We start from the raw sequence: 25,475 nt of genomic DNA on the forward strand, positions 1-25,475 counted from the left end.
GTCACATTCAATCCAGGCAGATCGATAGTAACTCGTTGTTGGTTAATTATAATCACAAAATAAACGCAGAAGTCTCAAAGTTCAACCAAGTTCTGCAACGTTTCAAAAATACTTCAGAGGACAAAGCCAAGAAAGTTTCATTGATCTGTCCATAGCAAGTGGGAGTTTGAACCTGTCCACAGTGTGAGACTGCTCTTTCAAATTATGTGCTTATCTGAAGCTTTGCCTATCTAATAATATATGTCATTTAAGATAAAAAGTTCAACTAATTGAGTTGGAAGGCTACAAGTTATTTTTTTCCAATACATTTGTTTGCTATTTTTTTAATAGTAGATGATAAAGCACTGTCTGTTTAGCCCAAAACAGAGTCCTAAGGAACTGCCGCCAACATCATGATCTGCATCTTTATTTGGTATCTGTGTATTTAGGTGCTTGCAGGATATTTAGTTGATACAATTACACTTCAAACAGTAACAATTATTTATAGGGACATAAAATCTTAATATATATCCTAAAGCAATATCTCCAATAAATAAAATAAAAATAAAAACGTACAAAATGGATAGTAAAGTCCAAATTAAAATTTCACGATTCAGATAAGGCATGTATTTTTAAAAAAAAAACTTTCTAATTTACTTTTATTATCAAATTTGACTTGTTCTCTTGGAATTCTTAGTTGAAAGTTAAACCTAGGTACGCTCCTATGATAATTTCTAAGCCCTTGAAGGTCACCTCTTATCTAAATGCATTTGACAGTTTTTCTCAGCTAGAGGGCATTTCATATAAATAACATTGTGCTCACACACGTGAAGTTATTTAAGAGTCAGCACTAATTGCCTGAAATGCAAGTCTGTCAAAGGATCTGAGATAAGGAGGCAGTCAGCAGAAGCTTAGATACAAGGTAATTACAGAAGTAAAAAGTATATTTCTATAACACTGTTAATAATGCAAAACTGGGGAATGCTAAATAAAGGGATTAGCTATCTTTTTAAACAATAACATTTTTGGTGTTTACTATCCCTTTAACCTTTTTTATAATGTGCTACACTGTCAGAAAAAATGGTACAGTTGGGGTCCATTTGTGAACACTTAGGGTACAACTGCTGTGGTTGTACCCTCAATGGATCATAATTATACCTCATTTACCGCTAATATGTACCATTTAGCGGTAAATAAGGTACAAATACGTTTCCAACTCTCAAAGGGTCCATGTCTGTACCATTTAATTCCCCTGAAAAGGTACAATCACTTGTGTGACTAAAAGGTTGAGCAGGATGGGTGGTTCAAGGCTGCCAACCCCTGCAAGTCCATATCATTTGTGCACCCAATTATTCATATTCACATAACTGTCAGTCACCAAAAATGAATGCAACATACATGTTGTACAGCAAAATAATTATGTTCAATCGTTGTTGGTAATATGCAAGAAGTGGGCAAAGCAAAAAAAAATACTTATTAACCCAAATCTTCAATGTGTTGCTGGTTCTAAATAGCAAACAAGCACTTAACATTTTAATGTTTATATTTAGAGCATCAAGATGATAACTCTTAAACATAAAGTAAATAAACTGAAATTAAAAAGAATTGTTTTTGTTTTAAAATCTATAAAATAAACAAGAACTGTTTAAGAACCAGATTTTAAAAAATTAAATTGTAACCCTTCCCAAGTCACATACATGGACATTGTGTAACACGTCATAGCGCCATCTATTGGTTGAAAGTTCCTTGACATGAGTAACACAGCTTCATCTATTGGTAGAAGGTCCATCATCTAAATGGGTACTGGGGAAATAGACTCATTTGTATATATTTTGCATAGAGTGACAATTCAATGTATGGTTGTGAGTTTTATCATGTATCCCTCCCCTGAATCCCCCTTCCTTTCGTTAGTTATATTTTATTATTATGTTGTTTTCTATATATTTATGTTTTATGTGGCAGGTCACCCTAAGATAAATGGGATGTTAGAGTCTAGTACAGAGTGAAATGAATAGCTCCATTTAGAACTGGTTGTTTCAGGAGTTCATGTAGCAGTCTTAGGGACCTACTGTTTGGCTACACTAACCAAACTTATAAAACTGCAGTGTGGCTATTGTAAGACTGTCTGAAAAAGTACACATTAAATTAATGCAAATTTGAATGTTATGTAATATATTTAACGAAACAGCATTTTTAATAAGCTGTGTTGAGTACAAATTTGCTATCATGAGGTACAAAGGGCTTGTCACTGGGACAGTACCCTTAAAAGGCCAGATTTGCACCGTTTTTTAAAGGGACAGTCTAGTATAAATTAAACTTCCATTATTCAGATAGGACTTTTAATTTTAATCAACTTTCCAATTTACTTTAATCATCAAATTTGCTTTTTTCTCTTGGTATTCTTAGTTTAAACTAAACATAGGTAGGCTCATATGCTAATTTCTAAGCCTTTGAGGGCTGCCTCTTATCACATGCTTTTTAAATCTCTTTTCAACACAAAGAGACAGAAAGTACACGTGGGCCATATAGATAACACTATGTTCAGGCACAGGGGGTTATTTAAGATTTAGCACAATACAATGCTAAATTTAAAGGGCCAGTCAACACAGTAGATTTGCATAATCAACAAATGCAAGATAACAAGACAATGCAATAGCACGTAATATGAACTTCAAATGAGTAGTAGATTTTTTTTCTGACAATTTTAAAATGTATGTCTTTTTCCACTCCCCCTGTACCATGTGACAGCCATCAGCCAATAACAAATGCATACACGTACCATGTGACAGCCATCAGCCATTCACAAATGCATACACACTTATTCTTGCACATGCTCAGTAGGAGCTTGTGACTCAAAAAGTTTAAATATAAAAAGACTGGGCACATTTTGTTAATGGAAGTAAATTGGAAAGTTGTTTAAAATGGCATGCTCGCTCTATCTGAATAATGAAAGTTTAATTTTGATTGAGTGTCCCTTTAAGACAATAGATAATAAACAGTCACAGTCATGTGATCAGGGGGCTGGAAGAAGGTTCCTAGATACAAGGTAATCTCAGAGGTAAAAAGTATATTAATATAACTGTGTTGGTTATGCAAAACTGGGGAATGGGTAATAAAGTGATTATCTATCTTTTAAAACAATAACAGTTCTATGGTAGACTGTCCCTTTAAGGGTATATTATGGTACCATAGCACTGAGGTCCAATCTCGTCACCAAAGGTAAAATCTGCCTTTACAAGGTACAATCTGCAAGGGTACCAATTTGTACCCATGTTAAAGGGTACAGTGGTTGTACCTTTGAGGTTACTGCCCCAGTGACAAGCTGTTGTACCTCTGAAGGTACAATTTTTGCACATTTTCTTTGACAGTGTATGTCTACCCGTGTTTCTTTTTATTATATATATTTTAATAAAAACAGAGCTTTTTTTTTCCATTTCCATTTCACTTTTTCTTTTTTTTTTCTTTCATGATTCAGATAGAGCATGGAATTTTAAACAACTTTCTAACATACTTCTATTATTACATTTTGTTTGTTCTCCTGGGGCGCGATCCGATATAGATCGCAGTTTGCGGCGCAAGCGAGGGAACCGGCGTCGCCCGCAGTTTCAGCTCGCAACTCGAGCCATCCCATATATGTCGCCGTCAGATGCTAACGTGCCGTAAGTCGGATAAACCAGCGATGTCCAGAAATCTGCATAAGTACAAATTTCTGGCGTCGCCAGTGACTTGCGGCACGTTAGAAACTGCCGGCGCCTATAAAACCTGACTAAAGTCTAAAACACCCGCACTGTCTAACACGCCTCCCTAACATAGCCCGCACTGTCTAACACGCCTCCCTAACATAGCCCGCACTGTCTAACCCTCTATCCGCTATCCCCCCTCACTATCCTAGCAATAAAAAAGCTATTAACCCCTAAACCGCCGCTCCCGTACCCCGCCGCCAGCTATATTATATCTATAACCCCCTAAAGTGAGCCCCTAACACCGCCGCCATCTATATTAAAATTATTAACCCCTAATGTAAGCCCCTTAAACCGCCGCCATCTCTATTAAAATGATTAACCCCTAATTTAATCTACCTACCCCGCCGCCAGCTATATTATCTATATTAACCCTAAGTATATTATAGTTAATATAGGTATTACATTATATATATTAACTATATTAACCCTAATTATATTAGGGTTAATATAGTTAATATAGTTACTATAGTATTTATATTAACTATATTAACTCTATCTAACCCTAACACCCCTAACTAAATTTATATTAAATTAATCTAATTCATTTATAAACTAAAATATTCCTATTTAAATCTAAATACTTACCTATAAAATAAACCCTAAGATAGCTACAATATAATTAATAATTACATTGTAGCTATGTTAGGGTTAATATTTATTTTACAGGTAAATTGTTAATTATTTTAACTAGGTATAATAGATATTAAATAGTTATTAACTATTTAATATCTACCTAGTTAAAATAATTACCCAATTACCTGTAAAATAAATCCTAACCTAAGTTACAAATACACCTACACTATCAATAAATTTAATAAACTACAAACATCTATCTAAAAATACAATTAAATTAACTAAACTAAATTACAAAAAAAAAAAACACTAAATTACAAAAAATAAAAAAAAGATTACAAGATATTTAAGCTAATTACACCTATTCTAAGCCCCCTAATAAAATAATAAACCCCCAAAATAAAAAAAATTCCCTGCCCTATTCTAAATTAAACAAATTTCAAAGCTCTTTACCTTACCAGCCCTTAAAAGGGCCTTTTGTGGGGCATGCCCCAAAGAATTCAGCTCTTTTGCATACAACAAATACAATCCCCCCCCCATTACAACCCACCACCCACATACCCCTATTCTAAAACCACCCAAACCCCCCTTAAAAAAGCCTAACACTACCCCCCTGAAGATCTCCCTACCTTGTCTTCACCACACCGGGCCGAACTCCTGATCCGATCCGGGCGATGTCTTCCTCCAAGCGGCAAAGAAGAATTCTTCCTCCGGCGATGTCATCCTCCAAGCGGCAAAGAAGAATTCTTCCTCCGGCGACGTCTTCCTCCAAGCGGCAGCAAAGTCTTCATTCTTCCGGCGGCATCTTCAATCTTCTTTCTTCGCTCCGCCGCCGCGGAGCATCCATCCCGGCCGACTGCTGAACTTGGAATGAGGTACCTTTAAATGACGTCATCCAAGATGGCGTCCGCCGAATTCCGATTGGCTGATAGGATTCTATCAGCCAATCGGAATTAAGTTAGAAAAATCTGATTGGCTGATTGAATCAGCCAATCAGATTCAAGTTCAATCCGATTGGCGGATCCAATCAGCCAATCAGATTGAGCTCGCATTCTATTGGCTGTTCCAATCAGCCAATAGAATGCGAGCTCAATCTGATTGGCTGTTCGGATCAGCCAATCGGATTGAACTTGAATCTGATTGGCTGATTCAATCAGCCAATCAGATTTTTCTAACTTAATTCCGATTGGCTGATAGAATCCTATCAGTCAATCGGAATTCGGCGGACGCCATCTTGGATGACGTCATTTAAAGGTACCTCATTCCAAGTTCAGCAGTCGGCCGGGATGGATGCTCCGCGGCGGCGGAGCGAAGAAACAAGATTGAAGATGCCGCCGGAAGAATGAAGACTTTGCTGCCGCTTGGAGGAAGACGTCGCCGGAGGAAGAATTCTTCTTTGCCACTTGGAGGATGACATCGCCGGAGGAAGAATTCTTCTTTGCCGCTTGGAGGAAGACATCGCCCGGATCGGATCAGGAGTTCGGCCCGGTGTGGTGAAGACAAGGTAGGGAGATCTTCAGGGGGGTAGTGTTAGGCTTTTTTAAGGGGGGTTTGGGTGGTTTTTAGAATAGGGGTATGTGGGTGGTGGGTTGTAATGGGGGGGGGGATTGTATTTGTTGTATGCAAAAGAGCTGAATTCTTTGGGGCATGCCCCACAAAAGGCCCTTTTAAGGGCTGGTAAGGTAAAGAGCTTTGAAATTTGTTTAATTTAGAATAGGGCAGGGAATTTTTTTTATTTTGGGGGTTTATAATCTTTTTTTATTTTTTGTAAATTAGTGTTTGTTTGTTTTTGTAATTTAGTTTAGTTAATTTAATTGTATTTTTAGATAGATGTTTGTAGTTTATTAAATTTATTGATAGTGTAGGTGTATTTGTAACAGGTTAGGATTTATTTTACAGGTAATTGGGTAATTATTTTAACTAGGTAGATATTAAATAGTTAATAACTATTTAATATCTATTATACCTAGTTAAAATAATTAACAATTTACCTGTAAAATAAATATTAACCCTAACATAGCTACAATGTAATTATTAATTATATTGTAGCTATCTTAGGGTTTATTTTATAGGTAAGTATTTAGATTTAAATAGGAATATTTTAGTTTATAAATGAATTAGATTAATTTAATATAAATTTAGTTAGGGGTGTTAGGGTTAGATAGAGTTAATATAGTTAATATAAATACTATAGTAACTATATTAACTATATTAACCCTAATATAATTAGGGTTAATATAGTTAATATATATAATGTAATAACTATATTAACTATAATATACTTAGGGTTAATATAGATAATATAGCTGGCGGCGGGGTAGGTAGATTAAATTAGGGGTTAATCATTTTAATAGAGATGGCGGCAGTGTAAGGGGCTTACATTAGGGGTTAATAATATTAATATAGCTGGCGGCGGTATAGGGGGATTAGATTAGGGGTTAATAATTTTTATATAGGTGGCGGCGGTGTAAGGGGTCAGATTAGGGGATAGATAAGGTAGATGGCGGCGATTTTAGAGGCTCACAGTAGGGGGTTAGTTTATGTAGATGGCGGCGGGGTCCGGGAGCGGCGGTTTAGGGGGTAATAACTTTATTAGGGATTTCGGGGGGGGGGGGATCGCGGTTGACAGGGAGATAGACATTGCGCATGCGTTAGGTGTTAGGTTTATTTTAGCAGATCGCGGTTGACAGGGAGATAGACATTGCGCATGCGTTAGGTGTTAGGTTTATTTTAGCAGCCAGTTTAGGAAGTTACGGGGCTCCAATAGTCAGCGTAAGGCTTCTTACGGCTGCTTTTTGTGGCGAGGTGAAAATGGAGTAAGTTTTCTCCATTTTCGCCACGTAAGTCCTTACGCTGCATATTGGATACCAAACTGCGCTGGTTTGGTATACCTGCCTATAGCCCAAAAAACTACGGGCGACGGCAGAAATATACGCGCGTAACTTCTAGGTTACGCCGTATATAGGATACCAAATCAGCGTAAATATTGGCGTCGCCGGCTTTTGCGGGCGACGCTTTATATCGGATCGACCCCCTGGTATCTGTTGTTGAATATCAGGGGCTTAAAGATGGTTGAACTTGTATGCCCATTTTAATTGGTTTACAAATGTCTTCAGCTAGCTTCTAGGAGTGCATTGTTGTTTCTTCAAAAAAAGATACTAAGAGAATGAAGCACATTTGATAACAAGTAAATTGCAAAGTTGAGTAAAATTGTATAATGTATCTGAATCATGAAGGAAACATTCTGGGTTTCATGTCCCTTTAAAGTGATGGTACATATTAGCGTTTCAGAAACACTAGGATTTATCAGTGCTATAAATAAAAGGGACCTTCAGTCATAGAGTTTAAATTAATGTGTGAAACAATTACCTTTATTTTCTTGCAACCTTATTCCTAAACTAAGCGCCTCTGCAAAAATTATGTTTTAAATGAAGTGACGTTTCCGCCTCTCAACCAATAGCTTCAGTGCCGTATGATGCTTAATTTAGGAATAATGTTGTAAGAAAATAAAGTTACTTAATTCACACATTTATTTAACTTTCATGACTGATGGTCCCTTTTATTTATAGCACTGATAAATCTTAGAGTAAAATGCTAGGATTTACTATCACGGAATGTACACATTTCTGGAACACTATATGGCAGCAGTTTTGCTAGATTGTTATCCAATTACAAGAGCACTAGATGGCAGCCCTATTTCCTGCCATTTCTTGCCATGTAGTTCTCCAGATGCCTACCTAGGTATCTCTTCAACAAAGAATACCATAGGAACAAAGCAAATTAGATAATAGAAGCAAATTGGACACTTTTTTAAATTGTATGCTCTGTCTGAGGCAGACAATAGTTTTTTTCGGGGGTTTCATATCCCTTTAATAAACAGACTGTACATATTATAGGCCATATCACAAAATCTGATGCACTCTAGCTGAGATCATCACTGCCTTAAAGGGATGAACGCTCATTTAATGATGATATATATATATATATACCCTTACTTACTTTCCAGAAAACTGAACCTTATAAATTGATAAAGGCTTCAACAACATTATCACTAGTGGTAAGAAATAAAATGACTGTTTAAAATGTAAACAGAAATGGAGCCTGCTTATTTGTTTCAAATGAGATAGATAGGTGGATAGATAGATAGATAGATAGATAGATAGATAGATAGATAGATAGATAGAACAACATACTTGCTTTGTAGTTATTAAAGGGACATTGTAAACTATATTTTCCTTTGCATAAATGTTTTGCAGATTATCCATTTCTATAGCCTATCTGGGAGTGTTTTTGTAAAAATGTATAGTTTTGCTTATTTTTAAATAACACCGTGCTGATTTTCAGACTCAACCATGCCCCAAAGTTTTAGATGTATACTTATGTATACAGACTCCTGTTTGTGTAATGGGTCTTTTCATTTGCAGGGGAGGAGGGAGTGTCTGCTCATCTTGCTTTCCCAGCCCCTTTTAGTGTGTGTCTCGGCCTATCTGCATCACAAGTGCTAAACTTGGAGCTTCTAAGTACGTTTTTAAAAGGTTTTATACTGGATTTTTAGATCAGTATCTGTGCATATTCTTCTTTATAGCAGTGTCTATTACATGCAGTTATATGAAAATTGGTGTATACTGGCTTAAAGGGACAGTCTAGTCCAAAAAAAACTTTCATGATTCAGATAGGGCATGTAATTTTAAACAATTTTCCAATTTACTTTTATCATCAAATTTTCTTTGTTCTCTTGGTATTCTTAGTTGAAAGCTTAACTTAGGAGGTTCATATGCTAATTTCTTAGACCTTGAAGGCCGCCTCTTAAGAATGCATTTTAACAGGTTTTTCACCACTAGAGGGTGTTAGTTCATGTTTTTCATATAGATAACCCTGTGCTTGTGCACGTGAAGTTACCTGGGAGAAATCACTGATTGGCTAAACTGCAAGTCTGTCAAAAGAACAAATAAAGGGGCAGTCTGCAGAGGCTTAGATACAAGATAATCACAGAGGTAAAAAATATATAAATATAACTGTGTTGGTTATGCAAAACTAGGGAATGGGTAAACAAGGGGTTATCTATCTTTTAAAACAATAACAATTCTGGTGTAGACTGTCCCTTTAAGAACTGCATTTGCAAAGATCTACATACAGGGAGTGCAGAATTATTAGGCAAGTTGTATTTTTGAGGATTAATTTTATTATTGAACAACAACCATGTTCTCAATGAACCCAAAAAACTCATTAATATCAAAGCTGAATATTTTTGGAAGTAGTTTTTAGTTTGTTTTTAGTTTTAGCTATTTTAGGGGGATATCTGTGTGTGCAGGTGACTATTACTGTGCATAATTATTAGGCAACTTAACAAAAAACAAATATATACCCATTTCAATTATTTATTTTTACCAGTGAAACCAATATAACATCTCAACATTCACAAATATACATTTCTGACATTCAAAAACAAAACAAAAACAAATCAGTGACCAATATAGCCACCTTTCTTTGCAAGGACACTCAAAAGTCTGCCATCCATGGATTCTGTCAGTGTTTTGATCTGTTCACCATCAACATTGCGTGCAGCAGCAACCACAGCATCCCAGACACTGTTCAGAGAGGTGTACTGTTTTCCCTCCTTGTAAATCTCACATTTGATGATGGACCACAGGTTCTCAATGGGGTTCAGATCAGGTGAACAAGGAGGCCATGTCATTAGATTTTCTTCTTTTATACCCTTTCTTGCCAGCCACGCTGTGGAGTACTTGGACGCGTGTGATGGAGCATTGTCCTGCATGAAAATCATGTTTTTCTTGAAGGATGCAGACTTCTTCCTGTACCACTGCTTGAAGAAGGTGTCTTCCAGAAACTGGCAGTAGGACTGGGAGTTGAGCTTGACTCCATCCTCAACCCGAAAAGGCCCCACAAGCTCATCTTTGATGATACCAGCCCAAACCAGTACTCCACCTCCACCTTGCTGGCGTCTGAGTCGGACTGGAGCTCTCTGCCCTTTACCAATCCAGCCACGGGCCCATCCATCTGGCCCATCAAGACTCACTCTCATTTCATCAGTCCATAAAACCTTAGAAAAATCAGTCTTGAGATATTTCTTGGCCCAGTCTTGACGTTTCAGCTTGTGTGTCTTGTTCAGTGGTGGTCGTCTTTCAGCCTTTCTTACCTTGGCCATGTCTCTGAGTATTGCACACCTTGTGCTTTTGGGCACTCCAGTGATGTTGCAGCTCTGAAATATGGCCAAACTGGTGGCAAGTGGCATCTTGGCAGCTGCACGCTTGACTTTTCTCAGTTCATGGGCAGTTATTTTGCGCCTTGGTTTTTCCACACGCTTCTTGCGACCCTGTTGACTATTTTGAATGAAACGCTTGATTGTTCGATGATCACGCTTCAGAAGCTTTGCAATTTTAAGAGTGCTGCATCCCTCTGCAAGATATCTCACTATTTTTTACTTTTCTGAGCCTGTCAAGTCCTTCTTTTGACCCATTTTGCCAAAGGAAAGGAAGTTGCCTAATAATTATGCACACCTGATGTCATTAGACCACACCCCTTCTCATTACAGAGATGCACATCACCTAATATGCTTAATTGGTAGTAGGCTTTCGAGCCTATACAGCTTGGAATAAGACAACATGCATAAAGAGGATGATGTGGTCAAAATACTCATTTGCCTAATAATTCTGCACTCCCTGTACATATGAAACATTTTATGTAAAGTCTACACCCCCCTAAAATAGCCTCATGAGTATTGGGACTAATTAGTGGCAGATATTAAAGAGCTCTTGCACTGATGTATCACTGAGTAATTAACTTGTTAGGCAACCTGTCTGAGGCAGTCCACAAAGCATGTTTTTCAGAGTCAGATTATAGGGAAAAAAAGATAAAATGTATAAGTACACTGCAAATATTTTATTATACATAATTCATCATCTTGTAAGAAATTCAAATTTAGTTTTTAGCTTCCATTTATCATAAATAAGAGTGCTTTGTCCATATAATACCTCTAACTGCCCAAATGCACAGGGGAAAAAACTGAAAAGAACATAAAAAAAGTGCACCCGTTTCCCTTGATAATGCAGGGGGACTAGTTATGTATTGATCACCTTCTCTGTTATCTCACAGCAAGGACACACACAGGGCAAATATAAGTGACATTTAACATCTTGGGAACTAGAACTCTGCAGTATATGAGTGTTCAAATATAACAGTGAGATTGAGTCTCTCTCCCTAAGAACTTACACTCCAATTTTTTACACACAAAGCAGCTTGGCTAAGTAACAAATATATATATTTATTTAGCTTTTTATATTAGTCTAATCTTTCTTTATATATTAATATAAAAGTCCCAAGCATTTCATGTGGAACCAATATTCAGCTATTCAATGTTGCAACCAGTGAGGCCAGCAGCACGTTGTGTTTGCTTTATGTAAACATGGAACTTGTAAACCAATTGTGTCCTTCAGAAAATACACACACATTCCCTGATGCTTGTCACAGATATGGCAGAAAAAGCAAGCATGTTAATAGATCTCATAACCCATGTTTTATGTTACAATATCGGTGCAAATAAACTTTCAGTAACCTATAAAAAATACAGCAGCTAAACTCTTTCATGGCTTATTCAAGCAGTTTACAGCTACTAATATACCAATTCACAATCACTATCTATAATATTTAAAGGGTGTTTTAATTACTGTTTTTTTTGTTTGTTGACCCATTCAAGATATCTTTAAAATACATTAGAATCATGAATTTTAGATAACGGATGTTCTTTTGATGACAATACCTCATTTGGGTCAGGTTACAAATGGAGCGCTATTTAACGCTCCCGCTTGCGCACTAACGGTGCTAGAAGTAAGCTTTTTGCACACTCAAGGTAGCGCTCGTACTTCAAGTTGAAAGTAAAAAGTTTTTGCTCACGCGCTAACCCGATGACCCAACATGAAAATATGAATATTTCACATTCCAATGTTCTTCACATAGCAGAATATGTTCTATTTATTCACAAATACATATTTCTATATATATCTGATGGGTTTTTTTTTAGACCTATAAAAATAAATGATTATATATAGGTATAGATATATATACAGATATATATATGGGAATATCTATAAATACATAGAACATATTCTGCTATGTGTAGAACATTGGAATGTGAAATATTTACATTACATATACAGTTAAACTTCAATTGCGCTCAAGGGATTGCGTTAACTATCAACTTATAGTCGTCAGATGTGGCCATTTTCGTAATCTGGCCCTTTGTCAGGATGATGGAAACTTTTCTTTTTCAGGTAATATAGTTGTAAAAGTTGCCTACCATTAGGTGATTACATTCTATTTTATTGTCAGTTGTGCACAAACATTTCCTGCTACTCTTGATTTAAATTTGTACTGTCCTCTTTGCAATAGTCTAGATTATTATTAAACTAGCAAAAGTCATAAATCATTCTGCCCTTTCTTCCTTTTTTGAAAACTTAAAGGGACATGAAACACATAACTTTTCTTTTGTGATTCAGACAGAGCATCTGAGTTAAAAAAAAAAGTTGTCAATTTACTGCTATTCTCAAATGTGCTTAGTTCTCATGGTATTCTTTGTTGAAGAGATATCTAGATAGGTAAATTTCACATGTCTGGAGCACTACATGGCAGGAAAAAGTGTCCCTTTAAATTGAAAAATAAATGTTTCTTATCTATTAGCTATAAAGTAATTCAATGGTTTTCATACAAAATATGTAGCATAGAAACATTTTAATCTACCAAAGTAGAATGGGTATGCACCCATAATAATCATTTTCAGGAGGTGTTGCTTTGATGTGTAAAACCAGGCCACTTGAAAATGAGCTTGTGCACTGCTGTAAGAAATGCCTGCATAACTTATAAAGTAAAGCGAATTACAGGAAAGGCAAGCAACATAAATATTTTTAATTTAAAAAGGGGTAATGATTAAAAGTATTTTTGGCTATTGAAGGTACACTCTTTAATCATGCTAATGCCCTGAATCAGATACTATGGGCTTGATTTATCAAGCTAGGGTGCACAGGGGCTTACATATGCGCCCCTTTCCACCCCAGCTTGCCTCTGGTGGGCAGGAATCCACTGCCGGAATTCAGCATTGCACAAGAGCGCTATTCTGCCACAGCCAATCATGAGCAGGCAGGAGCTGTCAATCTCCCCAGTTAGACAAGACTGGGAAATTAAAGACAGCGCTGCAGAATTTGTTGGCACTCTATAAATAAAGATTAATAATAATAATATTATTTAATTATCAGTTAATGCTAAACTGTGCCAAACAACTAATCCCTAGATTATGGAAGAGTAAAGGTATTTCCTCTAAAGAGGATTGGATCAGTCTAGTTTCAATGACATTGTCCCTAGAAAAATATTACTATTGTCTCACACGTAAATTGGATGATTATTTCTCTATTAAGTTTATTTGGGAAGAATATCTGAATTCTAGATAATACTATATGTATATTGACTATGTTTCTGTATACTGCCAAAGTTTTGTAAATCTAAAAAACCCTTTATATTTAGCTGAGAACCAACTGTACTATTAACACATTGAACTGTACTGTTACGTTTTTCAATAAAAATGAATGAGGGGAAAAAATATTATTTAATTATCATGAATAAAGGGAAAAGGGGTGGTTTAATAGGAGATACTGACTGTGTTAGGCCTAAATCGAGAGAGTTTAAACTACACATCTTTACATTTGGGGAAAAGAAAGACCGACCTTTCAAAGACTGATGTGTCCATGACAGGGCAGAACTTTAAACATTGTGTAAATGACTTTAGGAAATACAATTTAAGTGCAGAAACCACAATTCTGTTTAAATGATGGAAGTGCTTCTCTGAGCTTTAAAGGGCTTGTGTGGAGCTGGCAGACATGGTCTGATGAGTAATGTTCATTTGACTTATTGTGCACACTATAAACAAACTGCCGTCCTTGCTTTAATGGAATCTACTTTCGCTGGGTACGTGAAAGGGCCAACTTCATAGACTTAGGTGCAAGGTCTGCAACAAGACAACGTGCTGAAGTATATTTGTGTATATAAGAACGATAATAAAAGTGTCATTTATGGGTCAACTGCTCAAAAGAAGGTCCATTGTAGAAAAGGGAATCTCTAACATCTGGTGATGTTCAGTTGTGGAGAGATTAAAGGGACACTAAACCCAATTTTTTTCTTTAATGATTCAGATAGAGCATGCACTTTTAAGTAACTTTATCATTTACTCCAGTTATACTTTTTTTTCCGTTCTCTTGATATATATATAAAAAAAAAACAGGAATTTAAAGCTTAGGAGCCAGCCCATTTTAGGTTGAGCACCCTGAATATTGCTTCCTTATTGGTGGCTACATTTGGCTAACAAATAAGCAAGCGTAACCCAGGTTCTCAACCAAAAATGGGCCGACTCCTAAGCTTTACATTCCTGCTTTTTAAATAAAGATAGCAAGAGAATGAAGAAAAATTGATAATAGGAGTAAATTAGAAAGTTGCTTAAAATCACATGCTCTGTCTGAATCATTAAAGAAAAAATAAGGGTTTAGTGTCCCTTTAAGCAATGCCTTTTATAGCATGTTTATCTTTTTCTTCCTTGCGTTTATGACCACGTCACATTTTTTTTCTGTATATACCAAATCTTTTCATCACACAAAGATTCCTTAGCCCAAGTCTGTTATGGGAAACCCATGACCCGAATTAAATACCCCCTTCACATTCAAAAATAAATATGCATCTTCTTTTAAGACTTTCATTGCTTCTTTATCAATTTTCAAAGAGAAAAAAGCTTTTTCTCATAGAATCTCTAATCGCAAAATGGAACACAAGGGTCCGGCAGAAACAAATTCTGGTAACAGAGGCATATTATGTAAAAGGCACATTTGTGTCAGCTGGGAACCTTAAAACATTCCACAAGTTTTGGAAGCAGCCAAGGTTGGTCAACTGAGTAAGTTGTTGAAACTGAAATTTTATTGGTTGTTTCATTTTTTTTATTAATCAAGTCAGTTAATAAAAAAGTTGTGCGTTTTTTTAATTTCTAATTAGTGCCACTGACAGACAAATTAAAATTAACACTTTGGCTTCCCCTGACCTTGGTAAAGTTGCCAGATGTCCTGCACAGAAATACTGAAAAATCTGTTGGTGAAAAGCTCTTCCTTACCCCCCCACTCTTGATCTCATGCATATATTTTTCACAACTGAGCAGTTTTTGTTACCCCTTGGCTGCCAGTAACAAACTAATTAGTCATTTTACCTTTAGCTGACAGTACAACGTGTAAACAGAAATGATTAGACCCCCTTAACTGCCCCCCTTCTTTCTGCTGCATATTTGTAATGTGCTGAGGCAAAGAAAGCTTTTTACGTTTAGCTAACACACAGGGACAGAGTACAACAAGGGGTTAAATAATGTAGCGTAGTTTGAAGATACTTCCTAGAAGCTGATTTTGATGTTTAAAAAACTTCTTTCCTGACATTGAAAGATGAAGATATGAAGTGAGAACTCCTCTCTAAAAATGAACTTTCTGTATTGCAGATACATGAAAAACAAAATAAATCTTTTATGGTTCAGATAAAGCATGTTATTTTAAAAGACATTTAATGTACTTCTATTATGAAACTGACTTCATTCTCTTGTTATCCTTTGTTTAAAATCATAACAAGGAGCAGCATTGCACATCTGATGCAAGCTAGCTGGTGATTGGTGGCTGAACACATGCCAGATGTGTTTAGCTAGGTGCCTGTAGTTCATTGCTGCTCTCGAGCTGACTTTAGCTATGTGTTTAATACCTTTACATGGTTTAACACAAAGTTATATGCACGCAATAATACATCATTTCCTTTTTTTTACTTTTATGTCCCTTTAACATAAAAAAGCTATTATTTTGCTGTTTTAATTTTGCACCAATGCAAATTCTTGCAGAATGGTGTTCAAGTAACCTTTTTATTATTTGTATAAATCTTCCAGTTAGCGTAAATCATTTACCAGATTATTGTAAGTATTACAATGTTTGCATGAGTTTCGTGATACTTTTAAAACGCTGAATTTATAATGTTTGATCTTCTGTCATTTGTATAAGCCATAAATAACTTGCAAATAATTCATTAGCTTTGGCTAAGAAACAAATCTAGTCTTCATTTAGTCTTGATGGTAAATACGGGGAAATATTTTCAAACCATTTGTATTCAGTTGACGTGTGGGAGCTCTGTTGAGTCTCAAGAACTGAAGGCTTTTAAACATCAAAACCAGTGTTTAGAAATTATCTTCAGCATTAAAGGAACACTGAACCCACATTTTTTTCTTTCGTGATTCAGATAGAGCATGCAATTTTAAGCAACTTTCTAATTTACTCCTACTATCAAATTTTCTTCATTCTCTTGGTATCTTTATTTGAAAATCAAGAATGTAAGTTTAGATGCCGGCCCATTTTTGGTGAACAACCTGGGTTGTCCTTGCTGATTGGACAGCACCAATAAACAAGTGCTCTCCAGGGTTCTTAACTAACAATTGGCTGGCTCCTTAGCTTAGATGCCTTCTTTTTCAAATAAAGATAGCAAGAGAACGAGAAAAAAAATTTGATAATAGGAGTAAATTAGAAAGTTGCTTAAAATTGCATGCTCTATATGAATCACAAAAGAAAAAATTTGGATTCAGTGTCCCTTTAACCCCTTTGTTCCTAAAAAAATGCACACTAGAGTAAGACTCCCCCTACAGCAATAGAGAGGTGCAGCAAACATAAAAAAAAAACTGGAACAAACAAATCTTTATCATATAAAGTGTGAACAGACATTTCCATGGGGAGATCTAGCAGTGCAATGTCTCTGAGTGCTTTGGGCTGGTATCTGGTATTGTCAGCCAATCAGGATTGCTGCTGCCAAACCCAAATGTCTGTAATTCTTTTGTCAAACACTTGTACTAGGTGAAATGTAACATGCCAGAGTTTACCCACTTCTAGAGAAACATGAGCTAATGACAAAATGATTTTCACTTTGTGGTAGCTATGAGCAATACTAAAGGGAATGTGTTGTGTTCTTCCTACAAGACTGGAATCTGGTATGTTACCGTATTATACATCTACTAATGAAAGAATAATCGATCTTTCCAATATCACAATGCATTGCTTTTAAGGCATATGAAACATTAATCTTTACTGGTTGAGACAGATCATGCAATGTTAAAAGACTTATACAATATACTTTGTTCACTTTGTATCTGTGTTGGAAAAGCATACTTAGGTAGGCTCAAGTAATTTAAGGCTCAGGTAGGAAGGCTCAGGAACAGTAATTCCTTACCCCTTTGCAGGGGTTAATGTCAAAATGAAATTTTCATGATTCAGACAGAGCATGTCATTTTAAACACCTTTCCATTTTACTTGTGTTATCAAATTTGCCTCATTCTCTTGTTATCCTTCATTGAAGCGTAAACCTATGTAAGCTAAAGCAATGCACTACTGGGACTTAGCTGAACACACCAGGTGAGCCAATGGCAAGGGGCATATGTGTGTAGCCACCAATCATCATTTAGCTATCAGCAGTGCGTTGCTGCTCGTGAGCCCCCCTAGCTTTACTCTCTAACAAAAGATATCAAGAGAACAAAGCAAATCTGAATAATAATGTTTAATTTTGACTTTACTGCCCCCTTAGTTATAGACAAGCAATAGTGCATTTTCTATATGGACACTGATGTCCCTTTAAAGGGACAGGAAGTCAAAAGTTTTTCTTTCATGATTCAGTCAAAGCACACAAATTGAAACAACTTTCCATTGTATTTCTTTTATCTAATTTGCTTTGTTCTTTTGGTATCCGTTGTTGGAAAGCATATCTAGATATGCTCAGAAGCTGGGAGTTGGGTACTGATTGGTGGCTGCACATACATGTCTCTTGTGATTAGCTTACCAATGTGTTCAGCTAGTTCCCAGTAGTGCATTGCTTCTTCTTCAAGAAAGGATTCCAAGAAAATTAAGCAAAACTGATCATAGAAGTCAATTGGAAAGTTGTTGTGCTCTATCTGAATCATGAAAGAAAATGTTTGCGTTTAATTTAAGCAGTGCATAATTTTATCCATTCACTGGCTGATGGTGCAGTCTGGTACCAAGCTAACTAGTTGCAATAATAAATAGTATGCAGAATTCACCAATCCCTATGCTTTTGTGTTTAGGCTATTCACTAAGGATTGAAGAGAATAATTGCTTAAAGTGAAGGTCCATTTTAATGAATTAGTGCCCGGTTTTTAATAAACCTATAAAAAACAAGGGCACTTTAATTCATCAAAATTGACAATTCACTGTTTTCTTCAAAAACTTACCTATTAATCCTGAATGCCGCTCCAGCGATTCCCCCGGCCGTCGGAAGCCTCTGCAGACGTCAGAAATGACGAATCAGGCTTCCTCCAATCACAGCTTTCCCCCCGGGGGAATCTTGCCCTGATGCAACGCTGTGATTGGAGGAAGCCAGATTCATCACTTTGGACCCGCGATGACGGCTTGCGAGGGGCGGAGGAAGTGCTGGAGCGGCTGCCAGGATTAAAAGGTAAGTTTTTGAAGAAAACAGTGAAACGTCAATTTTGATGAATTAAAGTGCCCTTGTTTTTAATAGGTTTATTAAAAACCGGGCACTAATTCATCAAAATTGACCTTCACTTTAACATGGACATGTGATAATGTACTGATCTGCACTGAATTCCAGATGGCCTCATTAACAGAGTGAACAATGCCTTCTCTAAATCCATTCAAAAAAGAATAAAAGTACATTTATTTGACCCAAGTAAAGAGAAATAGATATAAAACAATTTCAGGTTTTAGCATGTACTGGGATTTTATTCTTAATTTAGGCCCGTATGGCAGCATGATTGTCAGTTGTTCTTGTTTAAAAAAGATAGATATTCCCTTTATTACCCATTCTCCAGTTTTTCATAACCAACACTGTTATATTAATAAACTTTTTACCTCTGTGATTACCTTGTATCTAAGCCTCTGCAGACTGCCCCCTTATCTCAGTTCTTTTGACAGACTTGCATTTTAGCCAAACAGTGCTGACTCATAACTGATTCAAAGGGAGTGAGCACACTGTTATCTATATGGCACACATGAACTAGCACCGTGTAGCTGTAAAAGTTGTCAAAATGCTCTGAGATAAGAGGCAGCCATCAAGGGATTAGAAATTAGCACATGAGAAATTAGCCCAACAAAGAATACAAAGAGAACAAAGCAAACTTAATGATACAAGTAAATTGGAAAGTTATTTACAACTGCATGCCCTACCTGAATCATAAAAGTTTAATTTTGACTAGTCCCTTTAACTGTGGCACTCAGTGTTACCTGTGTGTTTCACCCAACCACAAACTACTCTCTTGTGATGCTATCAGGGCTTTCCCAGCATTATTATGAGGTCGGTGATAAATGAACCATTTCTGTTTCCCTTTTTTAAACTAAATCTGTCAGCTTTTAGGCTCAGATCTGTGAAAAGGGAAATTGTAGATCTCTGGTGCATTGCTGCGGTGGGGGAATGAGTCCCAATTCTATTGTTTTGGGTCCCTAAGGGAGATGTCCTAACAGCTTGTAGTCTGCAATATGTATTTCCTCTATGTCTGAGCGGTAGGAGGAGGAGGAGGGGAGCAATCTGCAGCTGACAGAAGAAATGTGTCAAAAAAAGCCTATAATAGCAGGATTTAAAGCCATGTTAAGTAGCTCAAAGCCATAAAGTTACTCACTGCCCTTCTATAAGCTGCAAGTTCAAACCACAGGAGTTATTAGCAAAGAAAATATTAGCACAAGCTAAGAAAATGCTACCACTTGGTGTCTGAAATAGACTTTATTGCTGTCAGTATTTGCTTATTTTCTTAGCAATAACAGCTGCAATCTAACCTTTCAACGTCACAAATCTGTGGATGGTATAGCTGACTTATTTGCCAACCGCCATACCCAATCACATCTCTAGATCTCAGATTTAACCCTTTAAGGACACAGCTTTCAGTTTGCTCAATTGTTTTATGACGGAAAAATTCCGTCATATGTCCTTAAGAGGTTAAAAGGACATGAATTTCTAAATGAAACATTAATGGTTCTGGCAGATCATGCCATTTTAAGCTATTTTTAATTGACTTCTATTGTCAAATGTAATATTGTTCTGGTATTCTTTCTTTAAAAGCATAGCTGGATAGGCTCAAGAGCAGTAATGCACTACTAGGAGCAAGCTGGTGATTGGTGGCTACACATATTCCTCTTGTCATTGGCTCACCAGGTGGGCTCAATGTGTGTCACTGTCTAACACATTACAGCATTTTACTTCTGTACATTTAGTTATCAGTGCCATACTAATATTCACAATTCTAAGATTGGTATTTAAAGGGACAGTTTAGTCAAAATGTAACTTTCATGATTCAGATAGGGCATGCAATTTTAAATAACTTTTAAATTTACTTTTATCATCTAATTTGCTTTGTTCTCTTGGTATTCTTTGTTGAAAGCTAAACCTAGGTAGGCTCATATGCTAATTTCTAAGCCGCCTCTTATCTTAGTGCATTTTGAATGTTTCACAGCTAGAAAGTGCTAGTTAATTTGTGCGATAGAGATAACATTGTGCTCAATCCTGTGGAGTTACTTATGAGAGGACACTGATTGGCTAAAAAGCAAGCCTGTCAAAAGAACTGAAAAAAGGGGGTAAAGACAGTGGTAAAAAGTATATTAATATAACCGTGTTGTTTATGCAAAACTGGGGAATGGGGAATAAAGGGATTATCTATCTTTTTAAACAATACAGATTCTGGAGTAGATTGTCCCTTTACGTTTGATCACAAATAACTATTTTTGGGAATCATTTTATAAGATAAAAAAAAGATTACATTTCTTTCAATGTTTTGCCAGTTAAAAAATGTTTCCCTTTAAATATTGGACCATGAACTTTATGATATCTATTTATAGAAGTGCAAGTGTGACCCTAATATGAACCACGTACATGGAACCTCACATTTTCCTTTCATAATTCAGAGCATACAATTTGTAACAACTTTCCAAATGACTTCTATTATACAATTTGCTTCATTCTCTTGGTATTACTCATTGAAGCAATACTCCATGGAAGCCAATTGGAAAGGGCTTATACTGTATATGCAGTCACCAATTAGCATTGCTGCTCCTGAGCCTACCTAGGTATGCTTTTGAACAAAATATTACCAATCACAAAACATATTACCTAATAGAAGTAAATTGGAAAGCTGTTTAAAATGGCATGGTCTGTCTGAATAATGAAGGAAACATTTTGGGTTTCATGTCCCTTTAAGAAAATAGGTAATACTTAAAATAAATTACTATTTGCATAGCTAAGTACAGCAATTCAGCTTTCCAGAAATATCCAACGTGTCAGATTCAGCTGTTTAACTGTGTTTGAACTTCATTAACACTTTGGCTGCCAGTGGCATTGGCTATAAATTAAAGTTGCACTGACTTTGCACTTTATAAACAACTCGTTCAGAAGATCAGTCAAACTCTAGTAAAGTTAGTTAATTTTAGTAATTTTTATATATATTTATGTATATAAAGCACAAAATAAATGTTTTAAAATATTTCAACTTGTTTCCTTTGCAAACTTTACAATGTTTTGCATTCTAGGGATATACCTCTTTAAACAAGTGTTTTTGCACTGTTCAAGCAATGACTGAAGCCTGTAGCAGGGTATAGATCTACAAATCTTCCAGGATCCACACCAGACTCATTAAATAAAGCAAACTAATGTACATGTTTCATTTGAATGTCACTTTTCATTTTGGGGTTTTACTGTCACTTTAAAACTCAGGACTTAGTGAAAGCCTGAGGGGCCCTAGATAGAAATGATCTTCACAGAGAACAGTTAAATATTTATGCCCAGTACATGCCCTGCCCACTATAAATTCATATAAAGCAGTGATTTACTACTGTTTATTCTGCAAGGCAGAAGACAGAACCATAGTCCTTTAAAACATTTGTGCATTGCTTTGTAACAGTCTCATTTATATATGGATGTTTATTTTTACTAAAGGTGCACAAAGTAACTATATTACATACAAGATGTTAGAAATAAAGGACCTTTAAATTATGCTGAATTCTATGCAGTTTTTTTGCAGCTAGGATAATCTGCCAAGCACATGAACCTAGCACAGTCCACAATCATTTGGCCGCTGCCGCTAGGAGTTAGTATAAACAAATTGAAAATGACGTGGAGCGGGGGGAACACTTCAGCCGCACATAAATTGTTATTGTACATTTATAGTACTCAGTAAAGTGACAATATGTATTTTTTACCTCCTTTTTTATGTGTGGGATTTTATTTCAAATGCTACATATGAAGGTAAAACATCATTAAATCTTATGAGTCAGTTATATTTTTTAGGAGCTGCTCAAACCATTTCAGGAGGGCCAGGTAGGAAAACAATTGAAAAAGACACATTATACTTAAAAATAGAAGCTGGAATCAATACTTAGCAACACAGACTTGTTGACTTTAAGGAACACTGAGCTGCGCCCCCCCCCCTTACTGTGTTGTAAATGCCTTCTGCATAGTATTAGGTTTATTCTTGTACTCGAAATAGCTGCTTTTATCCATTGAAATTATCACCCATAATGAGAATTTCAGTACTTCAGTATTGACCTCTGTGTATAGAGAGATAAGATAAACAGGTCTGCTCTCCCTGTATGCTCAGCTCATTAAAATTTTCACATTCATTTAATATTAGTTTTGAAGTGGGCGGCGGAGCGTGGGGAATTTGAATTTCATATCTATATTAAAAAGTAAGTTATAGCGCATCTTCAGTACAACTGATTAATTAAACTCCATCTAAAATATCACTAACATTTCGGATCTGATTTTATAAAGGGGAGAGTTTACCATCACTTTAAAGGAATAATCTATTAAAAATTAAACTTTTCTTGATTCCGATACAGCATGCAATTTTAAGCAACTTTCTAACTTACTCCTATTATGATTTTTTCTTCATTCTCTTGTTATCTTTATTTGAAAAAGCCAGAATGTAAGCATAGGAGCCGGCCCATTATTTTATTCAGCACCTGGGTAGCGCTTTCTGATTGGTGTTTAAATGTAGCCACCAATCAGCAAGCGCAACCCAGGTGCTGAACCAAAAATGGGTCAGCTCCTAAGCTTACATTCAAATAAAGATACCAAGAGAACAAAGAAAACTTGATAATAAGAGTCATTTAGAAAGTTGTTTAAAAATGCATGCTCTATCTGAATCATGGAAGTTTAATTTTGACAAGACAATTTCTTTAAAGGGACATGAAACCCACATTTTTTCTTTCATGATTTAGAAAGAACATGCAATTTTAAACAACTTTCTAGTTTACGTCTATTATCTAATTTGTTTTATTCTCTTGATATTCTTTGCTAAAAAGCATATCTAGATAGGCTCAGTAGCTGCTGATTGGTTGCTGCACATAGAAGCCTTGTGTGATTGGCTCACCCATGTGCATTGCTTTTTCTTCAACTACGAATATCTAAATAATGAAGTAAAATAAATAATAGAAGTAAATTGTAATGTTGTTTAAATTTGTATTCTCTATCTGAATAATGAAAGAAAATTTTAGGCTTTGGTGTCCCTTTAAGGTTCAGTTGTACAGACATTAATTTTATGTTGTCTTCAAATTCAAAAGAACGAGTGCTCTTTCATATGCATGATGGATTTGTTTTTTACTGTTCTTTCAAATTAATTTTTTACTGAAAAAAATGTTAAATTTAAAACATTTATTTTTTCTTTGTGCTGATATACAGAATCTATTTATGGAAGGGGAGATATTACTTATACTTACACATCCCTAGAATCATTGCTCCAAGAGCTTATTTTAAAATGTATTGTATCAACTACTTTTATTGCATATGGAGGTTTGTTGTAGAGCAATCTGCCATTTAGCTACCTTTGGTGAAAAAGCATGTAGATCCCCAATTTTACTTTATTGTATATATAAAAATATCTAACTATTTCTGCTCTTTCATTGCATGTCAGAAACTTGCATTAAAATGTATCTGTTTTTTTATTTCCAGAGTTTTTTGATGACTTCTCAGAGGGAAGAGAATGCGTTAACTGTGGGGCAATGTCAACCCCCCTGTGGAGGAGGGATGGTACTGGCCATTACCTGTGTAACGCCTGCGGACTGTACCATAAAATGAATGGAATCAACCGACCTTTGATCAAACCACAACGAAGGCTGGTAAGGAGGCTTTGGGCAATTATTTTTACAATTTAGTAATGAAAAACAATGCTGTTTATCAGCCACATAATTAATTATGGAGCTTAAAGGAATAGAAAGGTAAAAAATGAAACATTTTTGCAATATACTTCCGTCAGCAAAAATGCTTTTAGTAAAAGTTATTGATGCTTTTCTGAGGCATACGCACATATCCTGCGAGGGCCTGTGCGCCAGTATTCAAACACTGCACTTGCTCAGAGAGTCGGCGGTAGTATATATTGCTTCTAATTTGTGTCATACAAGCCACTGCTGATTAGGGAGTTATCAACATTGATCCCTCACAACTAACAATGTTTAAAAAGTTTAGTCACTCCCATCTTATTAACATAATATTTCTATGATTTGGTTTTAAAGGGACATTGTACTATAAATAGTTTTCGCAATTGTACTTCTGGGAAAATGTATCAAGATGCATTTGGTAGCTTGTAATAATATGCAGTTCATACTAGCAAGAGTGGGTCTGCAATCATACATTTAAGAAGCAGTCTATGCCTCTTATTCTAGGTGGTAGAGATAAAACACCTCACACTTTCTTGTTCACAGTGATAACAGCCCTGCTTTCACGCAATTGGTTACCTAAGAGCACGCGGCAGAACTGAACAGAGCTCTCCTGCTGTCTTAAACTTTGCCAAGTGTGATTGCAGGTGGATAGGTTCTCTTCTTGAGAATTTGCCCGTCTGCAGCTTGATACATTTTCCTGTTAAACATGCTATTGTCAGGTCAAGGTAAAATGGTGAAAAAGAAAAGAAGTTATCCTGCCTCCAGGTTTGTGTGTTAGATATATTGCCACCACTGGTTGATTCACTATGCAGAGCCACCACTGATTTGCATTGTTATGCAGAGCCACCACTTTGGTATGTTATGTCAATGCAGAAATTAACCATTATAGCTGTAATTATAATTCAGACAAACCGTAAATAATTTGTGATAAGGGAAATCTAGTTTCTCTATCATT

The 25,475-nt window shown here is 36.0% G+C and overlaps 1 protein-coding gene across 1 annotated transcript in view; it reads left to right on the top strand.

Annotated features, from left to right (window-relative positions):
* Window positions 1–25,475, top strand: part of GATA4 (GATA binding protein 4) — a 59,446-nt gene that overhangs the window by 24,621 nt on the left and 9,350 nt on the right. Inside the window, 1 exon segment of the mRNA XM_053708919.1 lies at window positions 24,315–24,481. Coding sequence (XP_053564894.1) covers window positions 24,315–24,481 — 167 coding nt within the window.

Source organism: Bombina bombina, chromosome 4, assembly GCF_027579735.1.
Source record: "Bombina bombina isolate aBomBom1 chromosome 4, aBomBom1.pri, whole genome shotgun sequence".
Classification (NCBI taxonomy): Eukaryota; Metazoa; Chordata; class Amphibia; order Anura; family Bombinatoridae; genus Bombina; species Bombina bombina.